Source organism: Syzygium oleosum, unplaced genomic scaffold (assembly GCF_021117445.2).
Source record: "Syzygium oleosum isolate NSW1041296 unplaced genomic scaffold, Sole_v2.1 Sole_v2.03, whole genome shotgun sequence".
NCBI lineage: Eukaryota > Viridiplantae > Streptophyta > Magnoliopsida > Myrtales > Myrtaceae > Syzygium > Syzygium oleosum.
In genome coordinates, this window is record NW_026607487.1 from 4,491,856 (window position 1) to 4,515,348 (window position 23,493).

The 23,493-nt window shown below is 40.6% G+C and overlaps 2 protein-coding genes across 2 annotated transcripts; both read right to left on the minus strand.

Annotated features, from left to right (window-relative positions):
• Positions 1-7,510: 7,510 nt before the first annotated feature.
• Positions 7,511-12,670, minus strand: LOC115680930 (sugar transporter ERD6-like 5). Its single transcript, XM_056310146.1, has 18 exons — positions 12,482-12,670; positions 11,672-11,734; positions 11,176-11,265; positions 11,005-11,064; positions 10,784-10,849; positions 10,641-10,706; positions 10,483-10,558; positions 10,331-10,395; positions 9,597-9,689; positions 9,431-9,511; positions 9,263-9,347; positions 9,142-9,185; positions 9,005-9,067; positions 8,864-8,923; positions 8,717-8,772; positions 8,266-8,323; positions 8,048-8,162; positions 7,511-7,910 (listed from the first exon to the last, which is right to left on the minus strand). Exons 1-18 carry the CDS (start codon positions 12,656-12,658, stop codon positions 7,786-7,788), a joined length of 1,443 nt encoding a protein of 480 aa, XP_056166121.1. The 5' UTR covers positions 12,659-12,670; the 3' UTR covers positions 7,511-7,785.
• Positions 12,671-18,566: 5,896 nt separating this feature from the next.
• On the minus strand, positions 18,567-22,345 carry LOC115680926 (polyol transporter 5-like). The gene is made up of 3 exons (XM_030604766.2): positions 22,140-22,345; positions 20,265-20,611; positions 18,567-19,826 (listed from the first exon to the last, which is right to left on the minus strand). The coding sequence occupies exons 1-3, from the start codon at positions 22,303-22,305 to the stop codon at positions 18,732-18,734; spliced, it is 1,608 nt and encodes a 535-aa protein (XP_030460626.1). The 5' UTR covers positions 22,306-22,345; the 3' UTR covers positions 18,567-18,731.
• Positions 22,346-23,493: the final 1,148 nt, after the last annotated feature.

Here is a 23,493-nt window from a genome sequence, read left to right on the forward strand (position 1 = left end):
AAGAAATGGACTTTCGGGTAGGCGAAAGTATCACAGAGACTGCTGCAAGGGAAATTTGTGGGCGAATAGCTGCATACGATCATCTAATTTTGTATTCTTTTTTGTCCTTATTCTTTGCTTGAGCATGTTTTTCAATAAGCCGTTTTTCGAGAGAATGACACAATTTTTCGGTATTCGACTAAAATCTGAAAAAGACTCGAAAAATATTTTTTCGCTGTTTGGTATGGAAAATTTGATTTAATTTTCCTCTATGCACTAATTTTAATAAAAAAAAATTAAATCAATTTTTTAGTTTTTTTTCTTTTTTTTCCCCTTCTTCTCCGGTAGGTCACCGGCCACGGCGAAAGCCGACGACCGGCCACAAGCGAGCTCGAACGTAGCCATAGGCTAGCAAGGCTCGAGCTCGCTAGATCAGCAATGCTTAGGCAAGGCTCGGGCCTTGCCAAAGGTCGGCGAGCTCATGAGTCGCGGTTTGGCAAGCGAGCTCGTCGCCGCCTTGCCAATCGCGATATGGTGAGCGAGCATGCCGTCAACTGGCAAGTTGTGGTAAGCTCGCCAGATTTGGTGAGGCTCGAGCTTGCTTGTGGCTGGTCGCCAGCCTTCACCGCCGACCGGCCAAAGAAGAAAAAAGAAAAAGGCAAAAAGAAAAGAATTTAAAAATAATAAAAAATTATAATTTAAGAAAATAATTAAAATGAATGGTGAAAGAATGAGGAGGGAAAATGATGTCAACTTTTCAAAAAGAGGAAATCATTTTTCCCATTTTTAAAGGTGTTTTTTTTCCATTGAAGGAAAAATTTTCCTTGACTAGTTTATTTTTCTTAAACCAAACACCCAAAAATCTAGAAAACTTTTTCCTGAAAGTTATTTTTTGCGAAACGAACGGAGTCTAAGTATCCAGTCATTTGGAAATAACGAATATATATTAAATACCCTTGACAGAATTTATTATTGTTTGCACAAAAAAAAAAAGCAACTAGATCGTCGATGTGGGTAAACACATGACTAAAGTATTGAATATTATCAAGCACTTGACCCATCTTCAATTATCGGCGACCGCAAGGATTGGTATCGATATTGGCGCACATCAATGATTATTACCGATCGGTTGTCAATATACGACGACGCATGATTAACGATGATTGACAAGGGTATCAATTAGTAGTATTGAGATACGCCACTAAGGCGTCCCCCCCCCGCGTACTAAGGAACCGTATAAAGGCAAGATCATGCAATCATGAGGATATGGGCACAAAACTTTCCAAAATAAAGGAACATGGCTATAACCGCAAAAGAATGCTCAAAGACGGTTATAAGATAACTACTACAAATACCATCGCTCGCCTACTAAAAAATCCCCCGCACAAATCAAACAAAAATGCAATCTTTCAATTATTTTTACTTTCATGCACTGTACTTTTATTTTCCAGACTCGCATCGTCGATTAAATTCCTGCATATTTGTTAGCTGTAGCTTCCAGATCCACACCATCGATTAAATTCCGACGTGTATCTCTATCTGAGATGTTGTGTTGTCGATTAAAATTCGGCATAGCATCTTTGTATCTTCAAGCTTTGTTATTGATTAAATTCCGGTATAGTTTGTTTATGTTCGGTTACGTTGTAGTGGCTGTACTTCCCAAGCCTTGTCGTCGATTAAATCCAGACACGATTTGCGCTGTATAGTTCTGTTTCAAGTAAAGCTATTGATTTCTTCATTTACCTATGAAATTTCATGTCTGAAGTCGCCACAAAACCTGTCTTCTTTAATTAAAAAACTAAAAAATGACTTTCAATAAAAGATATTTCGTCGTGGGAAAAATTTCAGCGACACATTATTTTGGCATGCCCAGTGAGACATTTGCGGTCAATTTGAGGAAATATGATGGTGAGAACAATCAACTCGATCCTGACGATGCTAGCAGTAACAACCCATCACCACTACCTAGCAATGACAAAATAGGACGTTCTGAGTCATTGACTGCACAACCGGTGGCAGAACAACAACAAGGTGGAGATGTCAATATCCTGAGACAACTCACCGATGAGCAAAGGAGGCAGTTGGAGCCTAATCCTGTGATGATGGCTACTTTGAGGAGGATTTTTTATGAGCACAGGAATGAAACAACTTACCACCTAATGAAATACCTCGTCGATGTGGTCGCGCCAATGATCGTCAACACCTTCCATGAAGTCATCCACAGGCCAGGAGCATCGAGCCATTCAATTCAAATGCTGGCAAATCCTACTAATCATGTGCCTTCTGGGTTTGTTCCTTCATCTACTGCTGCTCAAGTTACTTTTGGTAGTGTAGAACAAATTGTACCACCTTTACCACCCATTAGGATTTTGCAAAGGGGTTAATACCACGAAAAATCCCAAATTGATACACTTGTGATAAATTTACTTCGAACAAATTTTTTAACAACGAAAAACCCCAAACTAATATATCTATAACAAATTTACCACAAACTAATTTTTTGACCACCAAAAACCCAAAACTGGTACACTTGTGATAAATTTACCCTCCGTTAAAATGAATTAATATCACAAAAAATCACAAATTTATAAATCTGTGACAAACGGAGGGGTAAAACTCTAAACTGGTACACCTGTCAACTGCCACGTGTCATTCAACTCAACAATTTGACAGTAAAATTTAACGGAAACTAACGGAGGGTAAATTTATCACAGGTATACCAGTTTGGGATTTTTGTGGTCAAAAAATTAGTTTTTGGTAAATTTATCACGAGTATAGCAGTTCGGGATTTTTCGTGACATCAACCCTTTTGCAAAAGGCTGAAACCGTTCTTACTACCCAGACCAGTGGGTCAATGCCCGTCAGTGGAAGTAATATGCTTAATCATGTCCAACTTAACTTAAATGGTAATAATAGCAACTCGATAAATCAAAAAACTCAGCAAAATATGCCATTGTCAAATGTGGAAAACATACACCCAGTCAGCCCAACACCTCCTGTCGATAATGTAAGGCCAATTGGAATAGTACCCCAATTCAACATAGCACCTACCCCATACAGGCCTAATGTTGTCATCGACAACTAAGGTAGGCCACCGTCTTCGCCTAGGGGGGCAGGATGACCAAAGACCTATAGTGGAAGTAGTGGGGATGCCCAACTCAATGTATGCTCCTCAAGGATCAAATTTGGTAGTCAACAACCAAGTTAGACCACCGCCTTTACCCGGAGGGCAGCGCGCTCAAGTGACCCCTGGTCAAGACTCCTAGAATGTCCAACTAATACTAGACCAAGAAATGCAATGATTAGGGCATGATCCAATAATTATCAGACCCGTGTATAGAAAGCCGTTTTCAGAGTGGATGGATACAATGCCTTATCAAGATGCTTGATTTTAACCATTTCTCTGGTGAAGATGATCAATCAATGGTAGAGCATATTAGTCAATTCTTTGCGCAATACGGCGATGCATCTCACGCCAACTGTTGGAAGTTAAGGCTGTTTCCCTTATTATGTATGCAAGACTACCTTCACATGGTATACATCTCTACCAGCCCATTCTGTACACTCTTGGGAGCAAATGGAGACACAATTCCATAACCAATTTTATTGGTCACTCCTTGATGTGTCTATTGCTGATTTGGCCACTATCAAACAGTAGAACAATGAATCGGTAGACCAGTTTATGTCTAAGTTCAAAAGAGCGAGAAATCGATGTCTCATATCATTGCCAAAAAGATCTTTTGCTAATATAGCCTTTAGCGGCCGAAAGTTTGCCTTAAGGTATAGATTAAAAGGAAGACCATATAATGACCTCTTCCAATTAGCAACAAAGACAATTAGGTATGAAAAACTGTCGAAAGAAAAAGATAAGAAACCAAGTAAACTTGATGTGATCTTTGTAGAAAGGTATGAGCCTGAAGATGATCTAGACCAAGGAGAATATGCTAAGATAACCATGGCCAAAATGGTTATTGACTAGCCATACAAGCATTGAGGCCATATAGGGTCAAAGAGAAGCTAAAGAGAACATCATGCTTAAAGCGAAAGATACTCAATACTATTTGTTTGATGTGGACAAAATGGATGAGATTTTCGATTTGCTTTTAGCCAATGGTTTGATAAAGCCGCTATATTGAGCAAATAGGAATTGGCAAATATGAAATATTGCAAATGGCACCACTCATGGAGTCATAATACCGCTGATTGCATTGTTTTTAGGAAGAATATATAAGAGGCAATTCGGTAGGGTAATATTAAGTTTGCCGATGGAAAAGAAAAAAGCTCCAATGGAATTAGATGTTGACCCGTTCCCTCTTATGGCTGAGATGGTATCTGTAAAACTCAAAGGCAAAAGACCATAACAGCTGAATCTGTGTGCTTGGTGCAAGCGAGAAATTAGTCAAAATTATTATACTCCGCCTAAAGACAAAACACCACGAGGAGGATTCCCAAGCCAGAACACAAGGTGTAACCATTGACCGAATCGTGTTAACAATCCTAATCACATCAGTCAGACGAGTCACCCTAGACAATTTGACCAAATTACTTTCCCTAGGGGGCAACCCATGAGAAAGAAGTCATTCCAGTAGAGATATGAGGAAGGAGACCCTACTATTGGCACATTGGGAGAACCAAGTGGTAAATTCGACTACTATGTCAGCTATACATCACCAGCTCCCTATCCTCAAAATATCGTTCCAACTGGATAGGGTGAGGAATTCGATGAGCTACCTCCTGAGGATACTGATTCATCAATGTCCTCTCGCCGACGAACCTTGAAAGTACCACATAATCCTCTAGAAAGATAGTGGTTCGAAGCTAGTGAGATACAAGGACCGGGGGCAACATGTCCAAAACTCAGAAAAGAAGAATGCAACAAAAGAAGAAGATGTTTGAACTACAAGATCAAGTCAATCAAGTTCATATTAGCCGGTTAGTCCAACTCTCATGGCAGCCTATAAACCAAAGAAATTCAGAGGTAACAACTTGATTTGGAAAAGGAAACCCGAAGAATCAGTTCAAACCTGTAGAGAACCACAGGAGTTTGGATCTCCAAAGATGGAAAAATCTGAGCCAAGGCCCGCAACACTTTCGAGGTCAATGTCACCTGCGAGTTCGTATATGATTCAAGTCAAGTTGCCTTCAAAGTTCAAAATAGCGTCGATAAGAAGGTAGAAGACAAAGATTCAGTAATTCATAAGGAAGAAATGGCCGAGTTCCAATTTGCTAAAGAAGAGGTGATGGAGTTTGAAAAACTTCCATCTCATAACTCCAGGCATCTCAAAGCCCTCAACATCTCGGCCAAAATCAATGGCAAACCTGTGTCTAAGGTTTTGGTCGATGGGGGATCTACATTGAATCCCATCTCATACAAGTACTTCAAGAACATTGGGAAAAAGGATGATGAGATCATTCCTACAAACATTCATCTTTCAAACTTCACAAGGGCAATTAGTCAGGCCAAGCGAGTTTTCGTTGCTGACTTCACCGTTGGGTCCAAGACTTCTAAAACCTCTTTCTTCGTTTTTTACGCTGATGGGTCATATAACCTACTATTGGGAAGAGATTGGATTCATGGAAACCAATATATCACACCTTCTCTTCACCAAATGCTAGCCTTTTGGAACGGAGACAAGGTTGAATATGTTAAGGCTAACCATAATGTATATGTGGCTTGGGAAAAAGCATTAAGAGTAAATTGAAACCGTCATAGAAAGGTGATAAGTAGCTCATGCTTTATAGAACCTCCAAGAGTTGATCCTAAAGACCTGACTTTCTGCCATTTTGACAATGGGAATGTCGACTAGATTCCCAAGGATGAGTTGGGTGGGCAACAAAACAAGGTTGTCTATGGAAAACCATACATTGTTTGAAGACCTTGATGAGAGGTATTCAACCTATTTGGCTGAGCAGAATGAACAATCTGTCAGCGTTGCCGATTGCATAGTAGAATTTGAGGAATCACCACTAAGAGAAGATGATAAACTGGTGGAGGCTTAAAATCCATTAATTGAGATTAACATTGGTAATGAACATTATCGTCGACCAATTTATGTTAGTGCATTATTGGATGAAAATTTCAAGATGCACTTGGTGTAATTGTTGAAGAAGTATAGAGATTGTTTCGTTTGGGATTATCATGAGATGCCAGGACTAGGAAAAGATGTAGTAGAACACAAGTTGCGGATCAAAAAAGGGTTTCGACCACACAAGCAACCCCCGATGAGGTTTGCTCCTAAAATTATTCTCAAACTGAAAGAATTCTAGCCATTATTAGCAGTAGGGTTTATCAAAATAGCGCATGTAAAAAAGAAAAATGGCAAATTGAGGGTTTGCATCGACTTTAGAGACCTGAATGCTGCAACTCCTAAAGATGAATATCAAATGCCGATGGTTGACACGCTAGTTGATTCGGCATCGAGCAATGAGATTATGTATTAAATGGGTGGCCATTTGGGATACAATTAAATATTCAAAGCGGAAGAAGATGTGCATGAGACTACATTCAAATGTCCTAGAGCCATTGATACGTTCAAATGGTTGGTGATGATGTTTGGTCTAAAGAATGCTAGAGCAACATATCAAAGGGTGATGAATTTCATCTTCCACAACATGATTGGGGAGTTCATGGAGATCTACACTGATGATATCATCGTCAAATCAGATCAAGTAAGTTATCTGAATTATCTCGAGCAAGCTTTTGTTAGGATGCAGAAATAGAAATTGAAAATGAATTTTTTGAAAAATACTTTTGGAGTTGAGGCTGGTAATTTTCTAGTATTCCTAGTAAATCAAAGAGAAATGGAGCTAGATAAAAACAAAGCAAAGGCAATTCTACAGTTACCGCCACCCACAACTAAGAAATAATTGCAAATGATAATTGGCAAAGTAAATTTCTTCGTAGATTTAATTCTAACTTGTCTGGAAAAATAGAGGCTTTTTCTCCTTTGCTTAAATTAAAAAACCAAGAAAAGTTTATCTGGGAAGAAAATCATCAACTTGCCTTCGATCGTATTAAAGAATATTTATCTAGTCCTCCAGCTTCGATGCCATCTAAAGCAATAGGCCTTTGAAGCTTTATCTGTTGGCGACAAATACTATCATTCAAAGCATGCTGACACAGGAGAATGACGATGGCAAAGAACAGGCGGTGTATTACCTTAATAGAATGCTAAATGATGCAGAAAGAAGATATACCCCTATGGAAAAACTGTCTATCCGTGCATTTTGCTTGTAATAAGCTGCGTCACTACATGTTACTGACTACGGTTTATGTAATGTGCAAGATGGACGTGATAAAATATATGCTAACTCGGCCAACTTTTAGAGACCGCATCGTTAAGCGAGCTTTTGCCCTATCCGAGATTAGTTTGGTTTATGTTCACTTAAGGCATCAAAAGGACAAGCAGTTACCGATTTCATCACAGAATATATATATATATATATATATATGTGTGTGTGTGTGTGTGTGTGTGTGTGTGTACACTTTGAAGAAGACAGATGAAAATTTGATGCAAGTTGTGCCATGGACTAAAGTTTTAAAGCCTTAATTGTTTGCGCATCAATCATCATTGGTATGGCAATTTGCCCGTATCCAACAAAGTTGACCAGAGCACGGTGAAATCAATCAGTGTAAAAGGTTCAACAAATTGCAAGGAAATCTCTCTTTGCTTGTCACCCCTATTTTTGCCCCAATCAGGCACAAAAGGGTCATTCCCACAAAAAGGCTCTCGCCAGCCTGACTCAATGCCTTTTGTGGTTGGCAACACAATCATCCTACCAACTCAGATTTCAGCAAAGTACAAATCATTGCAGAAAATGGGCAAGTGATGCTTGCAATTCCTCCAATGCTCGCCCCTTGGTCTCCGGCACTAGCTTCGCAGTGAATAAGATAGTTAAACCGCAAACGCACACAAAGATCAAAAAGGTTCCTGAAAGCAGTAGACAAAGATTTGTTAGTACATACGCCCGACATAAGAACACCTGCAGTACATGTATTTAGGCTCCAGAGAAGCATAGCTGGTGAAAACTCTAGAACAAGAATGAAAAAAAGAGGAGGATTAATTACCAGGTGCGCTCCATTCAAACATGAAGTTAAAACTGTAGCTGACGATCCAAGAACAGGACCAATTGGAGAAGGACACCAGGCTGCCAGCCGACCCTTTAACATTTACTGGGAATACCTATTGACAACATGTCCACCAGAATAAACAGGTTTCTAATCCTATACATGGTCTTGAAGTAGAGACAATAGAGTGCAATGTTAGACGGAAGGTATGTATTTACCTCAGACATTATGACCCACGGTAACACCACCATGCCAAGTGAGTAAGCTACAGAATACACATATTGCAATAATCATCTGTCAGCAACTTCGATACAACTAGTCCTGGAAAGACTGTTGAGGCCTTAGAAGCAGCAATATTATTATGAAGAATTATCTAACTGTTGCTTCCATGTTATAAGAAAACGTGGTCGAACGTTTTTCCTTTTTTGTCCCGATCTTGTCCTAGATAGATTGAGCAATGAGCGGACAAAGAAATTCATTTGCCATATATGTTCTATCAATAAGAACTACTAGGCGAAATCCTTTTTCTTCTTTTGTCAAAGTGTGCTCTCCAATATTATTGCCTGGTAAAGTAGGATTGAGGTGCAACTCGTTATGCCCTCAACCATAAGAGATAGCTGTATAAGAGTTGAAAAACAAGAAAGTAGATAATATTTGTTACACAGACTTACCATAATGCATACATATACCAAAATAGGAGTGACTTCCGTCCAATACTGCAAGTCCTGGTTTCACATTAAGGTATTTAAGAAAAAAAAATCAGGCCACTTTATGAGATTAAGAAGGAGGAGTAGGGCTCAGTTAGTGTTCGAATACCTGCATGAAGGATGATAATCCTAGAACAATGCAACTCAAAGTCATTCCAGCTGAAGAAACCTGCAAATGAAGATCAAATTTGGTAATGCTTATGAGCAACTTAATTTAGGAAATTACGTCGATATGTATTGGTTTCGTCACCATTAAAAGAGGTCTTCTTCCAGCCTTATCTGTCAAGATTACGCTGAGAGCAGTTGCCGGGATCTGCAAAACAGGTGAGGAATCTTGAAATTGTGAAAAATAAAATTCATCATCTAGCCAAATTCTCGATAGTATACCTGGACAATAGCCATGCTTCGGGTACCAATGCTGCTTGAAAAGTCTGTCAGGAAAATAAGTTGAGATTACCAAGTCTTTGTTCTTTATGATTAACTAACAAATTTATAGTGTGATTTTTACCAGCTGATTCAAATATAGAGCTTGCATAGTAGGAAAATGCATTCGGCCCTCCAAATTGTTGAAGGATCATCAATCCGACTCCTATCTAAGCTTTGAAAAAAATTAGGAAATAAAAGGAAAGGAGCAAAAAATGGCAAGCAATTTGAATATTTTGGAGGGAAGGCCTACTGTGAGGGAATGAGCGTATCTTCGTTGAAACAAATCGAGAATTCTAGACTGGGATTGCCGTTCAAAGGTTTCTGTATAGTCCTGTAAGACAATTTGAATAGAAACATTGAAAAGTACAAGGAAAGGGAAAACTTTCTACTATTGATATGTGAAATGGAGAAATTACTCTGATATCTGTTGCTTCCCGGGAAATGTCTACACTTTTGCCACGGAGTCTCTGCAATGTGGCTTCAAACTCCTTTTCTTGACCGACTTTTACCTGTCAGTCATAACTACACTAATCATCTTCCTTGCAATGGAAAATGCAGAGTCCTCACTCCAATATTTCTACAATAACTTCATCTTATGTTTTCAGATTTTTAGATAATTAGTGAACTCTTACGTAAATGATCCACGCAAATTGTATTAACATGGAAAATGTAATGACTATACCTCAGGTCATTCTCAGTTCACCACTACACTTCAATTTCAGTCATGAGTAAAATTATACTTTGGTAAATTATTGACTTCATTACCACTCTTCCCATTTTCAGTCTAAAATTTTAACAAAGTAAGGTGTTTGCACATGAGAATATTCAAAATGATTTCCATGCCTTGCAATACGTCGTGGTAGGCTACAAAATTCTCCTCATCGCATGCAGCATGCTACTTGTGCTATTTACATTGCCCCATCATCTAATTATCCAAGTTCCATTATGTCATGGTTACTCAACCATGAAATCATCACCATTGAATGACAAATTTGCACATAAAACCGATGAAATTGTCACCATCGAATGAAGCTACATCAAACAAAGTGATGGCCACAATCGAAATTGAAGTTTCAAATAAGAACGATATATATATCACGATATTGCGTGGCTCCTCATGAGTACCTGGTACACTCCATAAACAACTTACCAGCCATCTAGGAGACTCCGGGATAAAGAATAAACCGAAAATTTGAAGTACGCAGGGGATACAACCTGAAAATGAAATCATGGACAGTGACCTTATTATGTTTCCCAAGACAAAATCTAACAAAACAAAGTAGAAGAGAACCGAGACAGTACCTATCAAGGCCAAGATACGCCAGGAAACGATAGTTCCAAGAAAGTAAATCAACGAAAAGCCACAGCATGACGAAAACTGCAACCAGATCCAGCAAAGGTTGATAGGCAATGCATTGAGTTGACACCAATAATATTTTACAGTGGCCCAAAATTTTCACCTGACTAAAAGCTGTGAATTCTCCCCGGATACTTTGGGGTGTTATTTCGGCAATGTACACAGGTACCTGTTTGGCAACAATATTACCACCAACATCTTTTAATAATTAATTAGGATAAGAAATCTGAATGTTTCTGCAATTACCACGTAACATAAAACCCCAATGCCAACTCCATTTAACAGTCTTCCAATATCAAGCCACCAAGCATTCTGCAAGGTAAGATGAAATACACCATTAACTGCTTCTCAGCCTTTACGGAGAATAAACAACTCAGAAAAGTAAAATATGATTGAAGTTTTGTGGATCAAGTCATTGACAATAGATGAAGAAAAATCCTGAAGCGGCAAATAGACAGAGCACGAACCTTGGCCAATGCTATAGAAAGCCATCCTGCAGTGGAAAATATTTGTGAAATCCCCATTGCCTGCATCACATCGCATCAAGTAAGAATTCTGTAAGATTTTTTCGGGTTCTTCATTGAACATATATCATTTTCAAATTCAAGAATAGCTGGAAAGGCTAGAGAATGACTTACACGTCTGCGACCCATCATATCTGTCATCTGCCCATTAATCAATGATGCTATTAACCCTCCTATTGTTAATATAGAACCAAAAAGCGAATACTGTAACACGAGAAATCAGGAATATTAAAATTAGAGAACCCAAATCGTGACTCACAAATTCCCTTATTCCAATGGTCTCACAGATAAAGAAGTCTTTGTCAGCTAGCCCTTTAGGTCGTATTTTTTTGGCATCGACCATGCTTTTAGGGAAAAGTTCAAATGAAATTCCTTATGTTAATAACAGACGTTCTACACAGAATCTCACTGAACAAAAATTAGCTGAAAGCGGCCGCAAATCATTATGCTTTCTAGCAATGCACTCTGGACATCTTATATCTCAGTTCCTGACAGCGAATGTTATTCAAAATGCATAATTAACCGTATTTTCCCTCTAATAACATAACTATATAGGGCTGAGAGATTATAAAATGGTAGCCATGTAGCATGTACGCTTGATAGGACTCACTGCCGCCGTAGAGAGCCCCAGGTCCTCCATTATGCCCGACTCCGAGGGTGATGAATAACCATACTGCATTATAGAAATACGCCACTAGTTATGGTAACCTCTACTTGGTGGAGAGTAGTCTCATGAGAAACTCAGCTTGAACAGAGCAGTTGCCTGGAGATCAAATTACAGAGCCAAAAAATATATATATATAAAAGATTACATTACCTGAAAATTGATTTTATAGAAGTATCTTTTCTAAAATATGCAATCCAAGTAGTGAAATGTGATAATTTCATGTCTCTTTGCCAAATTGAGTTTCCATAAGAAACGTAATTGATCACAAAGGAGCAACTTCAGTTATGACATTTTTATTCCTAAACGATCCAGGTCAACCTAATATCTGTGATGTATTAAGCCATCTGATCCACAACATGCCAGCAGGTGCTTCTGCAACATTATTAACTCCCCCGAAATAAAATAAAAAAGAAAGAAAGAAAGAAAGAGCAATCAGATATTCAACAAGAATTGCAGGTATAGACCTTGCTCGCTGCAACATCATACGAATGCCAAAACAAAAACCACCATCTTGAATGAAAATGAAAGTTTGACCAACCACTCAAGCAAAACGACAAACATTGCTGGAGCAATTTGTTTCTTCCTCTTTCTTTCTCTAACGAAACATTCACTATAAATTGAAAGAACATGTGACAGAAATGCAAGAAAGAAGAAAAAGGAAAGCAAGACTGCTCAACAGAAAACAGAGCTGGGGTTCTTAGTGATCAAACTTCATGCAAGCAATTAACCAACAGTTGATGCAACAATACTCACAGCGCACCCAGTGACAAAAGACCCGCAAACGGCAACGAGCGTGCTAAAGACGACGAGAGGCGTGACCGAGGGATCACTTGAAGACGTGGAGCTGCCAGGGTTGCCATCGCCGGAGACGTCTTTCAGAAGCAGAGAGCCTGTCGGCAACCCATCTTCTTCTGCAATCTCTCTCCCCATGTGTCCTTTTCACTATAAAGCTCTAGACTCAGAGATATTTGGAAAATTTATCGGTAACGATGTAGATTAATGGTACCTTCTACTTGATGGCTACTAATCATTCAAGAAACGTTCCTTTTTTTTTTTTTTGATCTACCGTATCTCTAATTCTCTTCACTTTTCGATTTTTGCCCTTCAAATGCATGGGACTCAAATCTCGCACCAACGATACTAGAGTCTTTACCTCCCAATCCATTTATTAACAGGACCGCCTTCCCCATCCTTAGGCAAGTCAGTTTTCAAATGGGCATCTTTCTCACGAATGTGGTTGAACTAATCAATGAAGATCGTTTGACCTCCTTCTTGCATATGTGAGTTTAATGCCGTGCACTTGACTGATCCTGAATCAGCCACGTGCTTTATCGTGGTTCAAGTTTATATATATGTTATCGGTGAGTTGATATTATTATATGAAACCATGACAACAAGTGTAGACTTTCCAACGCTTCCTCTCCTCCTTTGTCCCGAGTTGTGGGTGGAAAACGTTACAAAGCAGTTGTCGGAACGCATTATTACATTCTTAAATAGTCCAGGTCAACCTTATTGCGGAAGCAAGTGATCAAACAACAAAATAGATAAAATTCTCGAGCAGAGCATCAACAAATTCTACTATAAATCAAGCGATACAACGAAGATTACAAGCATACTCGAGTTACTCAAACACTCTAAGTATTTCTCAAATTTTAATTATACCCAATAACTCATATAGTATTAGTCTCCATAATTCCTCACGAAATAATATCTCAATCTCGCGAAAGAATTGTACACAAATCATATCACAAGATTTACTCAACTTGAACACTAAATTATTGATGTAATTGCACAAATGAAATCAATGCCAAGTGTTCGCGTGAAAACCGGCACTTCAAGACCCCACGCTGCTCTTCATCAACAACGGTACATCAAGACTCCTCTATCCGAATATTTGTATACATATAGATGGGAGCCCCTTCTTCTTTGCCGACTTCACCAAGGAAAGATAATCCTTATCTTTTTATTTCTTTCTTGCACCCATGTTGACCGAGTCAAAGAAGAAGACACACTTGGACTTTCCTTTTCTTGACCATGATTTCAAGAAGCAGGAAAGTGAATTTTTCTGTTGTATATCTTTTTCTTTCCGACACAAGTTGTAACAAGTGAACAATAGACTTTCTTTCACGATAATTCCAATCTTCCAGTCCAATACCAAAATATCAAAGCCAACGTCAAATCTTCAGTAATTTTCGGAGATGCAAGATTTGGCTTTCAACTTTCTTGCTTTATGCACAATTTAATTTGGGCCGGATTTGTTCAATCGGCTTAAACTCGAGACATATTTTAAAAAACTTAATGCCTTGGGATCAGCCAAGTGATCGATAACGGAATATACGGGTGCTTCTCAAAAAGAATTTACTATTGTCTGTACACAAAAAAAATTGACCAAATCGTGGATATGAGTAGCCACAGGACTAAAGTGTCGAATATTGTCAAGCACGTGACCTATCGTCAACGACCGGTATCGATATTAGCATATATCGGTGATTACTACCGATCGATTGGCGATATACGGCGACATATGGTTAACGATGATCGACAAGGATATCGATTAGCAATATTGAGGTATGCTACAAAGGTGTCGGAAGAAAGCTGAACGCATAAGGAGGCGTCAAGATGCGATTACAAGTTTGAAGTCAGGGGAGAGCAAAGCAATTGAGGTCATGGAACAATTGGCATGCATTTTTAAAGGAACTACTGTCTGAAGGCAAGATCGTGATGTCACGAGAATATGAGCACAAAACTTTTGGAAATAAAGGAACACAGCTACAAATGCAAGAAAACTACTCAAGGACGGTTATGGCATAACCACTACAAATGCAAGGGATAATTTTGACTTTTGAGAAGTCAATATCAAAAAATTTAAAAAGACAAGGTCGTGGAGAATACTCTAATACCTCCACTAACATGCAAACTAGACCGATAGCACGTGGAATTGACAAGTAGAAAACCTCGCAAGCAAAGTAAAACCAAGGCGGAATCCAGGACTGATGTAGAACTCTTTATTAGCGGGCCAAACTTAACAGTTAATTATGTGTTTACGTAGATGTCAATAATCTTACGTCTTCATTTATTTCACGAAAAATGGATGATTTGAAAAACATTTTTTCTAGAAATGATCGCTTGAATCACTTACAAAAATAAATGAACAGAAAAATATTTTTATCGTCCCCGAAAATATTTAGACATAAATTATTATCAATAATGACTAATTATTTTAAGCGATACAAATTGTCATTTAAAAAAAACGCTTTTGAAATCATTTTTTTCCTATGAAACAAGCAGAGCCTAAGTTAATATTATTAGACTTATTGTGTTTTAAAATAATGGGTTATGAATGTATGATGACAGCATTTGTTTGTGAACTTCTAATTATTTCTTGATAACTGCACAGTTGTCCATAAACGGTTCGTAATCAAGGGCCAAATGAAGGAAATGTGGGCATAATTTGAAAATTTTGAAACTCTAAAGGGGGCAAAATTGAAAAATATTGCAGAACTATAGGGTAGTAGGCCATCAAACAATGAGCGGAGGCAATTGCCTCCACATCACATGGCATGCGTCCGTTCCATCACAAAAGCTTATGCAAATAGGAGAATCATGAAAAAGGATTTTTTTTTTCTAGATGTCACATCCAACATGGTCCTACCGCTACATAAATCGAGTAGACCCAAGCTGGCGGCACAGGAGTGACTCGCTCATTCGGTGTTGAAGTCAAAAGTCTGACTTAAATGTAAGTTTAGAATTCGATTACGAACTTTTATTTTCTACCTGAAGTGTCGTAATTTGGAATTGATGAAATGGAAGTATCCCTACAAACATCAACAATTAGGAGACAATGCATCAATTGAAATGTGTCATGCCCCTTTTAAATGGGAAAAGTGCCAAAAAAGTCCTAAACCTTTTGCATTAGTGCCAATTTAGTCCTAAACTTTTTTTTGGTGCCAATTCAGTCCTAAACCTTTTGCATTGGTGCCAATTTAGTCCTAAACCTTTTTTTGGTGCCAATTAAGTCCTAAACCTTTTAAATTGGTGCCAATTCAATCCTAAACCTTTTGTTTTTGTGCCAATTTAGTCCTTCCGGCCAATTTAGACCGGAATTTACCTACGTGGACGCCTGCTGGCCGGCGGCCGGTCACCGGCGCCGACGTGGCGCCGACGTGGGACAACTTTAATATTTTTTAATATTTTTTTGAATTTTTATTTTTTTCCTTTTTTTCTTTTTTTCCACCTTTTTTTTGGTTGTCTTCCTCCTTACTCTGGCCGGTCGCCGGTCCGGCGACCGGCCAGAGGCCAGAGGCCGGCGAGGGCGAGCCTCGCCTTGGTCGGGCGAGGCTCGAGCCCTCGCCGGAGGCCGCGGCGAGGGCGAGCCTCGCCATGGTCGGGCGAGCCTCGCCATGGTCGGGCGAGGGCCGACCTCGCCGGATCCGCGAGCGCTCGACCTCGCCGGATCCGGCGAGGTCGGGCCTCGCCCGACCATGGCGAGGCTCGCCCTCGCCGCGGCCTCCCGGCGAGGTCGGGCCTCGCCATGGTCGGGCGAGGCTCGCCCTCGCCGCGGCCTCCGGCGAGGGCTCGAGCCTCGCCATGGTCGGGCGAGGCCCGACCTCGCCGGATCCGGCGAGGTCGGGCCTCGCGCGAGGCCGGGCGAGGCTCGACCTTGCCGGATCCGGCGAGGTCGAGCCTCGCCCGACCATGGCGAGGCTCGGCCTCGCCCGGCGAGGCCGCCCTCCCGGTGGCCGGCGAGGTCGAGCTCGCCGCCCGGCCTAGCTGGCCGTCGCCGGACCGGCGACCGGCCGATGAAGAAGAAACCAAAAAAAAAAAGTGGAAAAAAAAAGAAAAAAAAAGGAAAAAAATAAAAATTCAAAAAAATATTAAAATATTATTTAATTTATCCACGTCAGCGCCACATCGGCGCCGGTGACCGGCCACCGGCCGGCAAAGGCCCACGCCAAGCAAATTCCGGTCAAAATTGACCGGAAGGACTAAATTGGCACAAAAATAAAAGGTTTAGGACTGAATTGGCACCAATTTAAAAGGTTTAGGACTTAATTGGCACCAAAAAAAGGTTTAGGACTAAATTGGCACCAATGCAAAAGGTTTAGGACTAAATTGGCACCAAAAAAAGGTTTAGGACTAAATTGGCACTAATACAAAAGGTTTAGGACTTTTTTGGCACTTTTCCCCCTTTTAAATCTTCTCCATAAGCAATCTTCCCCATTATTTCAACCACTCAGCGGTGGATAGAAGCACAATCACCACATGATTTTCCAAACTACAGCTGAAAGTTTTTCTTTATTTTATTTATTTATAATTATTATTGAATGAGCAACGTGATCTCCTATCATTGAAATCAGATGAGGAGCACCCTGTCCTAGTGAAATTTGAGAACAAGTTTCCTCTCATATATTTTGTATCGAAATACCTGCGAAGCGATATTCAATGGTATCATATTGTACCGTACATCATTAGAAAAAATAATCTTCCCCTATCAATTGGGACAAAAAGGAATGGACGAGAAGAAGAAGAAGAAAGTGAAAGATATGAGGGTCGACATATTGAATATGGTGACCCATCTTCATTCCTATTCCTAGATGTTCCCTTTAACCAAGTCAATTGCCATCGTGGTGTTTGGAAACATCAACTGAGCAAATTAAATGCATAAGTATACACATAGCCAATCGAATTTTTTCAAGCCTTGGTGAAAGGGTGTTGGACATACAAAATCTAAGACATTGTAACATGTCATCCTTTTCGCGAATTTATAAGATCTTGAATCTCCATTATCTGGGCAGTCCCATTCGTTTTAAATTCTCTTTTAGATAGGAACATGATTTAGATTGTGATAAGATTGTGATTCGAGATTGTAAAATTAGTAAGATCGAACAATACCTAAAACTTGTACGGATTTTAATTTCTCTCCATTTTATAAAAGACTGTCTCAAAAGAGGGAAATTGGACCAAAGAAATTTGTCTTAAACCTTAAAATAGAAATCGCAACGAGACTCTAATCTTGAATGCTAGCTCCTCCGCTTCGTGATGAGTCTTAACATCGATGATGTGCAACCCAAACAACGATGTAGCTTTAATATATTCTAAGACTATATATATTAAGTTTACCTGGCTTCTCTCTCTTCTCTCTCTCCATTAAGTTTTCTTTTTCTCTAATATTTATTAAAAAATTTTGAAGTATATTTATCGGGTACACGATATTATCCTAACTATTTTTCAAAGCTTAATCGATGGATAGATTTATCCGACTTCTATTGTATCTTTCGTGATAATTTGTGTAGTGACCACCAATCCGCTTTTTCTTATACAATCTATGAATTATTTGAATTTAATTTCACTTGTTTATGAACGGATATGAAATTATTGTTGGGTGTGATATAGCCTTCCTTTGAATATAACCCGGTTTCATTATTAAATTTGAAAATTGTATATGCCGATTCACTAAAGTGTGGCAAAAAGAAAAGTAGAAGCCACAACACAGTTGGTAGCTTATAAATTTGATGACAAAAAGAAATTTAGATTTGGCATATTGGTACCAAATTGCGCAATAACAAAACCACCCAAGTTCCGAACTTGAGATATGGATGGTAATAATCAATACTAAATGAAATGAGTGTAAATTGATGTTCTTCGAGATCCATCGATTCCTGATTAATTCAAGTTTGACAGAATAATTCTAGACAATAACCTTCGTAACTTTTTTAAGTAAAGATCCCAATCGTAGGTGAAAAGTACCAACCACCGTATCAAAGGAAAAAGGGTAGATTTCTTATTCCAACGGGATTTAAACTTCCCAAGGAATTTCTCTTGGCTTCTTCATTTAAAATTCATCGTAGTAATTCGTTTATGTTTCTTAAAAATGTCAAACAAGAAGCAACCCTTTTCGTCGTTGTCCACGGTCAGCAATCATCAACCGATTCACATTACGTATAATTACTCTAAAAACCCTAACAAAGGCATTCATATCTATCAGATACTCCCTTCCTCATAATCATTTCTCTAACTGCCCCTCGCCACTATCTCCGTCACCATTGACCACCACTTTGTTCTTTTGCATCTCCAACTCCCTTGCCACGGACCTCCACTGTGTGTATTTACCGAAAAACTGCCCCATCTCCTCTAGCGTATGCCCCTGCGTCTCTGGCATCAACGTGTAGAAGAACACCCACGCGACGCATGCGATCCCCATGAACAAGAAGAAGGCCCCGCCGATGGTGATCGCCTTGTATAGTGATATGAACGTCATCGATAACACTCCACTCGTCACACGGTTCATGCCGACACCGATCGCACACCCCTGCGCACGCAATCTTAGCGGGAAAATCTCCGAGCTGTACACCCACGTGATTGGCCCCATTCCTATAGAGAAGACGGCCACATAGGACAACACTGACGCGATGCACATAACCACTGCCCACATGAGTTTTGTGTGGCTGTGGTCGATGATGGTGAGGCACATTCCTAGAGAGGCAAGCGAGACGATCATCCCACCAATGCTGCTTAGCAACAACGGCCGCCTCCCGACCCGGTCAAGGAGGAACGTGGCAACAAGGATGAACATTGTCTTTACAAAGCCAACCGCGATGGTGGCGAGGAGCTTTTTGTCCGAGGAGGTGATGCCGACCTTCTCGAAGATGCGAGGGCTATAGAGGACGACAGCGTCGATGCCAGAGGCTTGTTGGAAGAAGTGGATCCCAACAGCGCATATGAGGATGTGGCGGACGGACGGGGTTGGGTGGACGAGGAGATCGCGCCACACGCCTTCCCCAGTGCCATGCTTGGTGACCTTGACAACATCTTCGATGCACTCATCAGGGATGCCAGCAGCCCCCTTGATGTCAGCAAGTCGGAGTGCGGCCTCCTCCTTGGAGTCGGAGGTCCTGGCTAGGACAACCTTTGCGTCACCCAGGCGGCCCTGCATTATGAGCCACCGGGGGGACTCCGGCATGGCGAGGACCCCGAACGCAAGGAGGACCGAGGGGATTGCTCCCACACCGAGCATCATACGCCACCCGAGGTTAAGGCGAAGCTTAGAGAAGGCATAGTTAGAGATGTAGCCGAGGAGGATGCCAGCGTTGCCGAACACCTGAACCACCAAATTGACGTCTATTCACACTGGTTGGTGGCCGTAATAACAAAAAGTTCAAAACGAGAAAAATAAGCCCTAAAACATGAAATGAATCACCTTTTCTAACTTCAATTTTTCCAGTAACAAGAAGAGTGCTCGTTAACATTAAAAAGACAAAATTGATGACAAATGAAAAAATGAAAAAGATGTTATCAAATTAGGTGGAACAAAAAAGAAAATGAGTGACCACCGCCCTCAGCGGCTGCGCTGGCTTTGGGCTCCCCTCCCCCCACGAAGGGTAGGAGTTCGAATCCCAGCGCTGGCGTTAGGGATTCTTAAGCGTGACGTCGTGGTGGTGGGTCCTGCGCTAGCGTCACCCCGGGTTTACCTCCTCGGCTGTCGGCCGTGCGGGGGGTTTCCGGGTTACCAAAAAAAAAAAAAAAAATGAGTGAATACCTCAGGAAAGGAGGTGAGAAAGCCGCGTGAGGAGGCAGGGGAGATCTCGGCGGTGTAGACGGGGGCGATCATGAGGGCGTAGCCGACGCTGATGCCAGCAACAAAGCGGCCGAACATAAGGAAGGCGTAGTTGGGGGCGAAGCCCATGAGGAGGGCCCCGGCGAAGAAGATGGCCCCAGCCAAGACGATGGTGTAGCGGCGGCCGATCCAGTCAGAGGTTCGCCCTGCCATCGCCGACCCAAGGAGCGAGTACACGGCAAGGATCCCCGTCAAGACCTCCACCTGCACGTCGCTTATCTTCAAATCCTTCTTTATGTATATCACTGCTCCGCTCATCACTCCTATATCTGTTAAAGTTTAAAAAAAAAATCTTATTTACAAGAAATTGAAAAATTAATAAAAAATAAAATCATGTGACCATTCTCCTCCCTTTCTCTTCAAGTTAATTTTATTTTATATATATTATTAATAAGACGAGAATAATTATAAATAATAAGTATGATGGACTTTATTTTGAGGGAAAACGTGATGATGTCACACGAAACCAATTATTACTATCTATGCTAATATGCAAAAAAATGAAAATTTCTCTTTTTTCTTTTGCTTTTTTCATTTCCTATCCATTAAACCAATGACCTTTTTGCAATAGATCTATTATTATGATTCACTGGGGAAAAGAACACTAGAAGTGTCAAAATTTGTGTACGACGCTCACTTTAGTACCAAAAGTTTTTTCTCGGATCACTTAAGTGCCACTTTTTTAAAAAAAAAAACGATCATTTAAGTGCCAACTCTGATTTGAGTCACCGGAAATCTGACATTGCCATATTTTATTAATTTCTCAGTCCTACGTGGCACGTAGGCACTGACATGGACAATATTTAATAATATTTTAATATTTTTTCGATGTTTTAAATATTTTTCTTCTTTTCTTTTTTTCTTTTCTTTCTTCTTCTTCTACCTTTAGCCAGTAACCAGACACCGACCACCGGCCATGGCCGGCCGCCTGGCCTCTCCCAAACAAGGACGGCTTGGCAAGGGCAGGCGAGCCCCGGCAGGGTCGGCCTCGCCTTGCCTGGGCAAGGACGAGCCCCGGTGAGGCCGCCGTGGCCTGGGCAAGGGTCAGCCTCGCCAGCTTGCCCAGGCTCGCCAAATCTGGCGAGGGGAGCCCTCACCGGGGCTCGCCCTTGCCCAGGCGAGGCGAGGCCGACCCTCGCCGGGGCTCATCCTTGCCCAGGCGAGGTGAGGCCGACTCTCGTCGGGGCTCGCCCGCGCTCGCCCAAGCAAGGGTCAGCTGGGCCTCGCCTGTGGCGAGCGACAGCGACCTCGTCCGAGCGAGGCCAAGTGGACTCGTCCGAGTGAGGCCAAGGGCAAGCCATGGCCAGTGGTCAGTGTCCGATCACAGGCCAAAGGTAGAAGAAGAAGAAAAGAAAAGAAAAAAATAAAAGAAGGAACAAAATAAAAAAAAAATCAGAAAAAATATTTTAAAAATCGAAATATATACATGGAAATGCCATGAAAACTGATTTTAAAAAAAATCAAACTCAGATTAAAATTTTAATTATAAAAGCCACGTATTAATTTGGTTGAAATTTCTTGCCATTGGCACTTAAGTGATCGTTTTTCCTCCGATTTGACACTTAAGTGAGCTGGCGAAAACTTTTGATACTAAAATGAGCTTCATACACTAGTTTTGGCACTTCTAGTGTTCTTCTTCCTAATTCACTGTATGAAAATTAATTCACGAATGACATATCGCAGAGACATGCGATTTAGAGAATTCCAAACATCATGGACGGCCACCAGGATGAGTCTTCCCATGCGGTCATAACATCGTACGCATCGAGAGAGAGAAGAGAGAGAGAGGGAACTGACCATAACCAAGCAAAACGGAGGTCATGGAGGCCAAGATGGCGCAGGCGAAGGCGTACTTGTTCCGGCGTGGCTTCGCCGGAGGATCGAAGTCCTCCATCGACTTCCGTTCGATGCCATTGTTGGAGACAACATCTTTAACCAGAGTCTTCTGGTCAGCCATCTCCATCTTCTTCTCCAGAGAGAGAGAGAGAGAGAGAGAGAGAGAGAGAGAGAGAGAGAGAGAGAGAGAGAGAGAGAGAGAGAGAGAGAGAGAGAGAGAGAGAGGGTTTTTGGGTGTGATTATATGTATAGATTGAAAACGAGCGGAGCAGAAATGAGAGGAGTGAGGGAAGAAGGTACACGAAACTGGTGTGCACGGATGGGGAGTGTACATATAGGCCGAAGCACGCGTCGCTTGTCTTAGAATGAGACCAAAACCTGCGTCACCCTTGGACCATGATTCTGTGCTCTCGTGGGTCTCCTGTCACTTGACTCGTAATCTTTACCATCCCTCTTTTACCTAACATAAAACAAAGCTACGGGTGAAAAAACATCTTTTGTGAAAAAACACTATTTTTGCTAAATAAGAGTTTGTCCTCGTTTAATGTCATCAAAGAACTAGACCCGTCGAACGGGTCATGTCGTATTGAAAATAGTGTGACCCTGATCGATTCATTCAATCCGTTCTGACACATTTTTTTGCAATACAAATCTAGTGACACATACCCATCTCAACTCATATATGACATGACCCATATTGCTGAACACTTCTATATTTAACTCAACTTAGAAAAATTCATACTCAAACTAAGGTGAGAGCAGGAAGCGAGCGAATGGGAGATCAAGTGAGGACGAGAGATTGACGAAGATAGAATCATAGAGGTGGATTAGGCCTATATAAGTTGTAAACCCATTTAACATTCATATTATTTTTGGATATACAAAACTTATTACCCGTTTACTAAATAATTAACTCATAAAACAACGCAGCTTATTAAATAGGGGTTAAGAAATGGGTTTATGATCTATTTTGATAGGTCTATACAAAGACTAGTTATCGTTACCATTTTTCCATATTTTGTTATATATCTTAGGTCTTCCCTTCACTTGTTGATTATTACCGGAAGTAATTAAATTGTTAATATATGACCCAACCATAATTCTCAATTTATAGCAACGTATTAATGGAAAATCCCTAATTGTTTTCGACTATGAAAAGGCATATGAGGAAGCAACTTCTAGCGTCCTAATTTTGACTTTGCTGACCTTCTTGTTGATCAAATCAAAAGGTGATTTTAGTTTGATGCGTTTGGGCTAATGCAAAACTCAAAAGCAAGGGAACGAAAAGAAAAAAAAAATTAAGCTTTGCTGCTGA